Source organism: Corythoichthys intestinalis, chromosome 12 (genome assembly GCF_030265065.1).
Source record: "Corythoichthys intestinalis isolate RoL2023-P3 chromosome 12, ASM3026506v1, whole genome shotgun sequence".
Classification (NCBI taxonomy): domain Eukaryota; kingdom Metazoa; phylum Chordata; class Actinopteri; order Syngnathiformes; family Syngnathidae; genus Corythoichthys; species Corythoichthys intestinalis.
Window position 1 is genome coordinate 10,032,834 of NC_080406.1, and position 10,642 is coordinate 10,043,475.

Consider the following 10,642-nt stretch of genomic DNA (forward strand, 5'->3'; position numbering starts at 1 on the left):
GCTTGACACATTGGTGTGGATGTGCCCCATCGTCTTAAAGTTGTCACGTGTCCAGTTCAGTGGTTGACCGAGGGTTCTTCCAGAAGCACTGACACACTATTTCCTTCCCGTACGCTGCCATGAAGCTCAGCGTGGCATTGTTCTTTGCGGGCCTTTTCGGGGCCCTGGCGGTGGTCTTCATCCTTCTCTCGTTCGGAACTGATTACTGGCTGCTGGCCTCGGAAAGTTGTTGGAAACCTTCTGATAACGACGGCACTGCTGTGAAGGTAGGTGATCAAAGAACAGTATAATGAATTGGAGTTTGATAAAAACCGTAGGTAAGATTTTATTTAAATGTTGAGCAGAACCTGATAGGGTAAATCATTGTCATGAATTGATGGGCAAACATTTGCAGTTTAGGGCCATATTTTATTATAAAACAGATAAGACTTGCTCTTTTTAAATGAGTTACATAAAAAAAAAAAAAAAAAAAGTTCAAATGTGTTGTTGTGACTTTTATTTTTACTGCCATTCCTAATGCAGCACATCTATGTTTTTTTTTTAAATTCTTTTGTGTCACACTACACATAAAACGAAGAAAAAAACAACTGCGTAGCTCTGCCTTAGGAAAGTCCACTTCACTTTTAAAGTGCCCGCGACAGCATAAAAAAATCTTAAATAGCATTATGATGTGATTATGATGTGAATTATAATCATATTTTGAGACGATTCGACCATATCCCAGTGGCGCTTCCAGAAATTTTTCATAGGGGTGGCCAGATGGGGCCACTTAAAATCTTGGGGTGGCACACCAAAACTAAAAGCCATAATTTCAGATTTTCATTGTATTATTGCAGTAAAAAGGTCAGGGGAAAACTATCAGAAAGACTTAAAGTGCCTGTGACACGAAAAAGCATGTTTATTTCATAATACACGCGGTATTTTATGCTCCTGAATGATATGGACCGCTTGGATGTGTGTGGAAGCAATCGCTATATTTATTTAGTTTTTTGAATCCCGCGCCAGGAAAATGAGTGACTTCCGGCTTCGGTCTTGCATTAAGGAGGAGGGCGCTGTGACGTGTACGGTAGAAGACGTCTTCTTCACGCTACAGTGTACTGTTGTGTATGAGGACGAAGGATTCAGCTGATTTTGCGGATTAATACGTTTATTTTTCGCATCACGCCAGCCAAACGGCTGCAGAAAAATCATTCTGTATGAGGGAGAGGCGTATGCGCCTTTTTGGAGTTTCAAAAGGTTCCCATTCACCGTGGATATTTACTGTGGGACCATTGGACTTACGAGGAAGTGAGTAAACATCTTGTTTTGTATTATGTCAAATACGAATCCAGCGATTACAAAGTAAACACTACAAACTTCCTTTAAATGAAGGACTACTTACGTTTGATCATTGATAGGCATGTAAAAAGCTGTCCTAATGGTCATTAGCAGCAGCCCGTTAGCTGCACAACAACTCCAGCCACCCTCCTCCGGGGAACGAACTGTAAATTGCTCTCCGCCGGGCGGTTTGTCGATCCGCGACGACAATAGACAACCGGGTCGTCATGTCAAATAATCCAGGATAGTTATGTGTGATTTTCCGCTTTGAAGACTTTGAAACATCACTCGGTTCGGGTTAGCATGTCGGCTAGCTGTCACGCCTTCTGGTTTGTTTACATTCTCCGAAGCCGGGGAAGGGAAATGACATATGTCCGATTTAGGTGTCATAAAATATAGTTCGGGAGGTGCGACAGTAAAGGTGAAGTCGACAGTTTTGACCATTATGGAGTAATTTTGCCATGTCGTCCTGAATAAATGCATTTTTATTATTTCATATTCCATTCAGCACAAGACTGTTATTTGTCATGACCATGCCATTTATTTAGCAATGGGGGAAAATACCTGTAAAAATATTGAAGTAAAGAGACAGAAACAATGACATTTTGCCGCTCTCTTCGTCGCGTTTTTCCTCATTGTGAATAGTTCCCCCTCGACAGGCTGACTGGTCCTTCTCAAGCCATTTATATTGCTATTGGGGAAAAATACTTGGATAAAAAGAATATCCTGTAAAAATATTGGAGTAGAGAGACTGAAACAATGACATTTGGCGGCTTTCTTCGTCGCGTTTTCCTCGTTGTGAATAATTCCCCCTCAATGGGCTGAATAGTAAAATCGATGAGCCCAGTCTACCGCTGACGTCATCCACCTGTTGGGGACGCTAAAGCCCTATAATGGTAGGCGTGGCTAACTGGCAGATTAAAAGGCTAATTTCTCGTCATCTGTGCTTTGTTAAATTGTTGTATATAGTCGAATCGTCTCAAAATATGATTCTAATTCACATAATAATGCCATTTAAGACTTTTTTTCTCGTGTCGTATGCTCTTTAAGGACACGGCTACTGATATACTTTGGTGTATTGTGTAATATTTGAGGTTACTAATGATTTAATGTGCATAGTCCACAGTTCTGGCTGTGCATTTGGGATGGAATGCATAACTGATGCTACAACAATCTAACAATATACTGGCAAGTGGGGTGGCCAGTGGGGTGGCCAACAAATTTATAGGGGGGGCCGTGGCCACCCCCTGGTGGCGCCACTGCTACGTATATCCCAAAATTTGGCAAAGCGCAGATGACGAAAAATTGGTCTTTTAATATGCCGTTTTGCCCCGCCTGTCATTACAGCGCTCTAGCGTCCCCAGCTGGAGAATGACGTTGGCAGAGTCACGATTTAATCTGATTTAGAATCCAGCTCATTGAGGGGGAAGATTCTGAACGAGGAAAATGCAACGAAGAGAGCAGCAAAATGTCATTGTTTCAATCTCTGTACTCATGACAAATAAGAGTCTTGTGCTAAATGGAATATAAAATATTAAAAATGCATTTATTCAGTACGACAGAGCAAAACTACTGCATAACGGTCAAAACTGTCCACTTCTTCCACCTCCCAAACGGTATTTTATGCCACCGGAGGTAGTCCAGCTTTTGTCAGGAAAGAGCATAAACAAAACAGGAGGCGTCAAAGCTAGCCGTCATGCGAACCCGAAGCGAGGTGCGTTTCCATGTCCTATTCTCACCTTTCAAAAACGAAAAATCACACAACTACTCCGGATCATGTCACATGGCGGCGGGGTTGATTGTCTTCAATGATCTGCCAACTCCCCGGCGGCGAGCAAGTTACAGCTCGTCGTTCTCCTGCTGCGGGCAGGAGTGCTCGTTGCCGGGGAAGCAGCTGGAGAATGACTGCCGGACAAACAGGCCGACGTCGGAAGAGTGCGGGGCTGCCCGAGCCCAACCCGAGGATAGTGGTCTATTGCCGGGCACACGAAAGCTTGAAGTCTGGACGATATGGAGAACCGCAGACGAAAGCGGGGAGCAGCACGAGCATAAACCGAGTATAGCGCTCTCTCACTGGACACACGGAGAGGACATAGGGTGGTGTGTGACAAGCCCTCAGGTCGTCGGGGGAATGGCCTTTTCAGTGGACAAGGAGCATTGTCAGCCACACAATGCAAGCCACCTCCTATTAAAACGTGTGCCATGATCCCAGTATTTGACATAATACAAAACATGTAGTTTACGCACTTCCTCGTAAGTCCAATGGTCCCACAGTTGTCGGACTTGTTTTGGCCAATCTCCGCGTTGAACGGCAACTTTTTGAAACTCATAAAGGCTCACACGCCTCTCCCTGGTGCAGCAACAAAAACCTGCAGCACGTTTGGCTGGCGTGATGCGAAAAATAAACAAATTAATCTGCAAAATCAGCTGAATCTGCAGTCCATCTGCATGCTATAAAGCAATGCTGTATTGTGAGATGCTGACCCGTGTGACGTCACATTCGTATTCGTCCTCAATCCAGGAAGTCACTCATTTTCATGGCGCGGCAGTCATAAAAGTGAATATATAAATCAATCGCTTCCACACACATCAAATCGGTCCATTTCATCCAGGATCATAAAATACTGCGTAAAATGTGAAATTAACATGCTTTTTGCTGTTATAAGCACTTTAATGGTAATAAACAGTGAAAAACACCATAGCTAAAAAAATATTCAACACAAATGGTGTATCAGCGGGTGGAGACTGAAAATCGATATCTATACTTACTGTATATATAAATGGAACTTTGTGTGTGTTCGTTCCCTATGGACTCCGAAACGGCTGGGCGGATTTTGACGAAATTCTACACAGTTGTACTATACCCATCTGGGAGTGTTCTTAGATGGTTTTGATCACTGTAGGCCTCCATTTAATACGCAAAATGAATTCGAAACTTCAGAAATTAGCATAGAAGGTCCCTGATTGCGGCGGCGACAGCGCCATTTTTTGACAGAACGTTGTGGCTCTGAGTACTCCACAAGATGCTGGATTTTTAAAAAATGTAGTTTTCTGGAATACTACCAAGGGCTTCATTTAAGCTGGATATTCATGCTGTGTATTATGTGTTACGCCTGCAATGGTTCATGGGTAGTTGTGGCAACCATGGCTGAGAGTGGTGGTGGCCGTTGTTGTGTTCTGGTGTTTTCTGTTAATTAAAGGCGCTGTCTCTTAGGGTCGTACAGTGTACTGGGCACAAGAGCAGTAAGTGTGAAACATGATAACGGTCTCTCACGATCTTCACCACGCAAAAGCGACTGCGTGTTACCCCTTTATGGTGTCCTTTTACTATCACTACATTCCAGCTGCATCTCTAAGGAAAGTATGTTTTATCTGCTATTCGGTTGTATTACGTTCACGTTACACAAACCCGAGCATCACCGGGCCATACTGCTCGATTAAAAATCAAGCATCCATAAAAAACAAACAAACATGGGGAAGCTCTGATTTTAAAGTTTCTTATATGTCAATTTAACTAACCTTGGCCCCAACAACCCAGCACAAGTGTTATTCCGGGCCATACTGCTAGTATAAAAAGACTCAAAAGAATATATTATTCATCTTTTGTGAAAATCAAAAAAATATGCCATCTTAGTGCGCAATAGAAGTGCTTTAGTTGTCTCTGCATATTTGTCATGCACTCTGTAGGTGCTACTGTGTCCCAAATGATTGTTAGTCACATCCCAAGTGGGTTCTCTCAGTCTGATAACTCCAATCAGGAGATGAAGTGCAAGCGGGGACAGAGAGGCATCACTGTGGGACTTCTTCATGTAATCACACTCACAGCTGAGTGTGTGTGCAGCTATGCAAAGCTTTCAGCATGATAGAAAAACAAATACCAGGGGTCCCAGTGGTGGAGTGATGTCGGATTAAATATCACCAACTAGAACACAACTCGCTTTAGATAGAGCAATGTGAGCATCTTGCTAGGGATAAACGGCAAATATACCCAGCCACAGCTGTTTTTAGTTGTTTAGTGTAACTCTCACACAACAGCCACAAACACCATTCGGCACACCAGCACAATTTTATAATAAGAGTCAATGCTCACTTGATTTAATTAAACTTGATGCTTATTTATGTCGTTGCAGCTGGGTGAGGTCCTAATATCATCACCAGTATGTAACAACTACTTCAATTAAAAAAAAAATATTGATACCTCATTGACAGTTGCTGAAAAACTGCAAAACATCTATATACTGTATATACTAATAGAGGAAAAGTTACTTTGTTAAATTAACAATAAGACAAAATCCCAACAAATGTTTGTTTTTATTGATGATGTAATACAATTACGTTATAACTAATAAAATAAATTTAATGGAAAATACTGACACTAATGTCATATGTGTATGATGATTTTCAATAACTTATATTTCAGTTACGAGACATTAAAAATGAATTTAATGGAAAATACTGACACTAATGTCATATGTGTATGATGATTTTCAATAACTGTTATATTTCAGCTAAGAGACATTAAAAATGAGCTAAATTAATAGAATAAAAATTATAATACTGTATTACTATTACTACTTCCTACATGACTAGTGTCATATGTGTATGATGCTTCTCAATAACTGTTATATTTCAGCTAAGAGACATTAAAAATGAGCTAAATTAATAGAATACAAATTATAATACTGTATTACTATTACTACTTCCTACATGACTAGTGTCATATGTGTATGATGTTTCTCAATAATTGTCATATTTCAGTTGAGACATTAAAATTTAGCTAAATTGATAGAATACAAATTGTAATAACGTATTATTATTACTACTACAGTACATACTTACTACTACTACTACTACTATTATATTACCACACGACCCAACCTCGGATAAGCGGGAGAAAATGGATGGTTACTATATTACCACTACCCTACCCTACCCTGCCCTGTATTGTATTATCATGACTGCATGTAAATATTATTACTTCTTTTAACCCTGCCCTACCCTAACCCTCCCCTACCCTACACTATACTGTATTATCATGATGGTATGTAACTAATATTACTTCTTTTACTGCCCTACCCTACCCTACACTGTATTATCATGACTGCATGTACATACTATTACTTCTTTTAACCCTACCCTAACCCTCCCCTCCCCTCCCCTCCCCTCCCCTCCCCTCCCCTCCCCTCCCCTACCCTACCCTACCCTACCCTACCCTACCCTACCCTACCCTACCCTACCCTACCCTACCCTACCCTACCCTACCCTACCCTACCCTACCTATTACTTCTTTTAATAATAATGATGATGTTAATTATCATTTTGGTTGATATGGATAGTTGATAGGACTTTTGCTATGCAAGTTAGCCAATTGTGGTAAACATTAGCATTATATAGCATTCATCATTTATTATAATTGCAATTTTATTTTTTTCATGAGAAAGACCGTTGAAAACAGTATGGAACAAAACACATCCCTTTTTTATTGGTTTTGTTGACAAAAGATAATTAAAAACATGACTGAACCAATCAATCAATAATAATTGCATTCTGAATTAGTTTTGTAGAGAAAACAAAACCCAAACAAACAAATGATATGTATATATTTTTTTAAATCATAAAACATGTAAAATCTAATAACTCAATTCTACATCTTTTAATTTGAATACAATATATGACAGCACAGTCCATGTTCCTTTATGTTTAGAAACAAAACAAAACATTTTAGACATTGAAAGAATACCTAATGATCATAGTCATCATCAATAAGTATCAATCACCGTAATGTCCTTATTTTGGAGGTAAAAATACCAGTAGTTCTTCACGCAAAACCACCAAAAGGCCATTAGCAGGACTCTGCTCAGTGAGAACATCTGACCTTCATGGCGCCACTCAATGGCCACCGTAGAGAAAAGCTGGGTGTAATGTGATGACACTAAGCAGTTCATAATTCTTTTGTTTCTTTCCAGGATGGAGATACGCCAGTACAGAATGCTACCAGTGGGGTCATTTTGTACCACGAGGGCTTTTTCTGGAGGTGTTCTTTTGGAGGCAACATGCAAGAGGAAGATCTGCTATGGACGCTTTGGTTCAGTAAGTCAAATTTTTAAAAAACGGTCCATTTTCAACACTCTATAAATTCAAATATGTTACGGCGGAGACATTTTGGACACAGTTGCTAACCGTTTACATTAATCGTAGCAGACACAGGTTTCCGTTTTAGCACCTTCAACAATCAATTTGAATCCTTTTCATATCCCACTCCTACCACTGTTGTTTGCTTTTCAATTCCCGTCTTTAGTTTGCTTTTCACTTCTATAGCTGCTCCATATTGAAAAGGAAATACCAGGATGCTCGTGGAGGGTGTTACAGGGCGCTCAGAGGGGAAGATTGAAAAGAGAGCCACTGCGTTCACGTGCGAAGGCATGCACAGCGCCTTCTCTGTTTTATCCAAATTATTTATTTTATTTAACATCCATACATCATTTTAGTAGGGCTGTCAAAATTATCACGTTAACGGGCGGTAATTAATTTTTAAAATTAATCACGTTAAAATATTTGACGCAATTAACGCACAAATGCCCCGCTCAAACAGATTAAAATGACTGCACAGTGAAATGTGTACTTGTGTTTTTTTTTGTTTTGGCGCCCTCTGCTGGCGCTTGGGTGCGACTGATTTTATATGCTTCAGCACCCATGAGCATTGTGTAAGTAATTATTGACATCAACAATGGTGGGCTACTAGTTTATTTTTTGATTGAAAATTTTACAAATTTTATTAAAACGAAAACATGAAGAGGGGTTTTAATATAAAATTTCTATAACTTGTACTAACATTTATCTTATAAGAACTACAAGTCTTTCTATCCATGGATCGCTTTAACCGAATGTTAATAATGGTAATGCCATCTTGTTGATATATTGTTATAATAAAGAAATACAGTGCTTATGTACCGTATGTTGAATGTATATATCCATCTTGTGTCTTATCTTTCCATTCCAACAATAATTTACAGAAAAATATGGCATATTTTATAGATGGTTTGAATTGCGATTAATTGCGATTAATTACGACTAATTAATTTTTAAGCTGTAATTAACTTGATTAAAAATTTTAATCATTTGACACCCCTACATTTTAGTATGAATATATGAAGATTAGGGCGGTCAAACGATTAAAATGTTTAATCGAGTTAATCACAGCTTAAAAATTAATTAATAGTAATTAATTGCAATTCAAACCATCTCTAAAATATGCCATATTTTTCTGTAAATTATTGTTGGAATGGAAAGATAAGACACAAGACGGACATAAACATTCAACATACTGTACATAAGTACTGTATTTGTTTATTATAACAATAAATCCACAAGATGGCATTAACATTATTAACATTCTTCCTGATAAAGGGATCCACAGATAGAAAGACTTGTAGTTCTTAAAAGATAAATTTTAGTACAAGTTATAGTAATTTTATATTAAAACCCCTCTTAATGTTTTCGTTTTAATAAAATTAAAAAGTCTGAAAAAGTGTTATATGTATTTTGCATAGCTATTTTGATTGGGAATGGCAGTTCTCTTTGCATTGAGCGCTTTTGTTTTTTTGTGAACATTATTTTTTTGAGAGATTATAATATTATTATATTATTTTAGTCGTGCTGTCACTAAATGATACTGTAGCGACTGAACTGTTCCACCCAAATGCATGATGGGTAGTTGGGCAGACATGACTAGCAGTGGTGGCTGCAAATGGTATACAGTATGTTCTGCGTTGTGTTCAATCATGCGTGTTAAGAAAAAGATCGTCTCCTGCTCCGCCCAAATGCATAATGGGAAGTTGGGCAACCATGACTGTCAGTAGTGGCTGCAAATGGTATACAATATGTTCTGCGTTGTGTTCAATTAAGCGTGTTGAGAAAAAGATCGTCTCTTGCTCTGCCCAAATGCATGATGGGAAGTTGGGCAACCGTGATTGTCAGTAGTGGCTGCAAATGGCATGCAATATGTTCTGCGTTGTGCTCAATTAAGCGTGTTGAGAAAAAGATCGTCTCTTGCTCCGCCCAAATGCATGATGGGAACTTGGGCAACCATGACTGTCAGTAGTGGCTGCAAATGGTATACAATATGTTCTGCGTTGTGTTCAATTAAGTGTGTTGAGAAAAAGATCGTCTCCTGCTCCGCCCAAATGCATGATTGGGAGTTGGGCAACCGTGACTGTCAGTAGTGGCTGCAAATGGTATACAATATGTTCTGCGTTGTGTTCAATTAAGCGTGTTGAGAAAAAAAATCGTCTCTTGCTCCGCCCAAATGCATGATGGGAAGTTGGGCAACCATGACTGTTAGTAGTGGCTGTCAAAGGTTAAGCCAATATAAGGCGCGGTCTGATGAACGCCTGTGTCCACTTGCATTTCTCTGCCTTTTCGCTCTCAATGTGCTAAAACGGCGTCATTGTATACTGTTTGAGGCAACGCATGAACGGGTAAATGCGTTAATTGCGTCAAATATTTTAACGTGATTAATTAAAAAAAAAAAATTGCCGCCCGTTAACGCGATAAATTTGACAGCCCCGATGAATATATATTTTTAAAAAAAAGTTAGCGAGAGAGAAGTCGGTCCGACCCTAAATAATCACACATAAGTTGCTCCAGAGTACAAGATGCTACCTTTGCCAAACTATGAAAAAAAACGTGACTTATAGTCTGAAAAATACGGTAAGTTGTAAATGAATTAAAGGGTTGAGTCTTACCACAGGTTGAAAAGGTGGTATTTTAAGAGCGAAACTATCGTTCCAGTGTAATATGATCGCTCCACAGCGTTGTGTTTATTCATGTTCATATTCTTCATTGTAGCCTTTTGAATTTTCCCTTTTCAGCAAATCAACCTCACTCCAAAGTGTGCATGCACTCCTACCTCTTCCCATTCCCTGTGTCCCATCACACCCACAATGCCACGGCCTATGAATCCGCCATCAGTAAGTGTCTACAAATGAGCTTTTTGATTATCATTTTACGTCCTCATACGTGATGTGTATGGTTTTCTTTCAGTCTACAGAGGCTTCTGGAGCATCTTCATGCTCATCGGCGTGGCTGCCGTGGTGCTCGCAGGTTTCTTCATCATCTGCGCTGCTCCCTTCGCCAGCCACTGCTTGTACAAGACGGGAGGTGGCTTCTTCTTGGCATCGGGTGAGACTGGATTTGCTTCCTTCAGATTTCTTTGTAAATTCATTCCACTTTGTGTCAAATCATCACAACAACGTGTAGTGAACTGCACTGTAAGAGGTGGGCAGAGTAGCGAAAATTGTTACTTCAAAATATTTTTTACCCCAGT

General features: G+C 39.6%; 1 protein-coding gene and 1 long non-coding RNA gene across 2 annotated transcripts in view; one reads left to right on the forward strand and one right to left on the reverse strand.

Moving 5' to 3' along the window:
• tmem182a (transmembrane protein 182a) overlaps positions 1 to 10,642 on the forward strand; it is a 14,177-nt gene continuing 3,535 nt past the window's right edge. The window contains exons 1-4 of the mRNA XM_057851473.1: positions 1 to 266; positions 7,284 to 7,407; positions 10,188 to 10,286; positions 10,360 to 10,497. Of these exons, the coding sequence (XP_057707456.1) occupies positions 120 to 266; positions 7,284 to 7,407; positions 10,188 to 10,286; positions 10,360 to 10,497 (508 nt within the window). The 5' untranslated portion in view covers positions 1 to 119. The remainder of the gene's footprint in view (positions 267 to 7,283; positions 7,408 to 10,187; positions 10,287 to 10,359; positions 10,498 to 10,642) is intronic.
• The window catches only part of LOC130926542 (uncharacterized), a 24,174-nt gene continuing 22,336 nt past the window's right edge, over positions 8,805 to 10,642 (reverse strand). The window contains exon 5 of the long non-coding RNA XR_009066240.1: positions 8,805 to 10,584. This is a non-coding gene — a long non-coding RNA (uncharacterized LOC130926542). The remainder of the gene's footprint in view (positions 10,585 to 10,642) is intronic.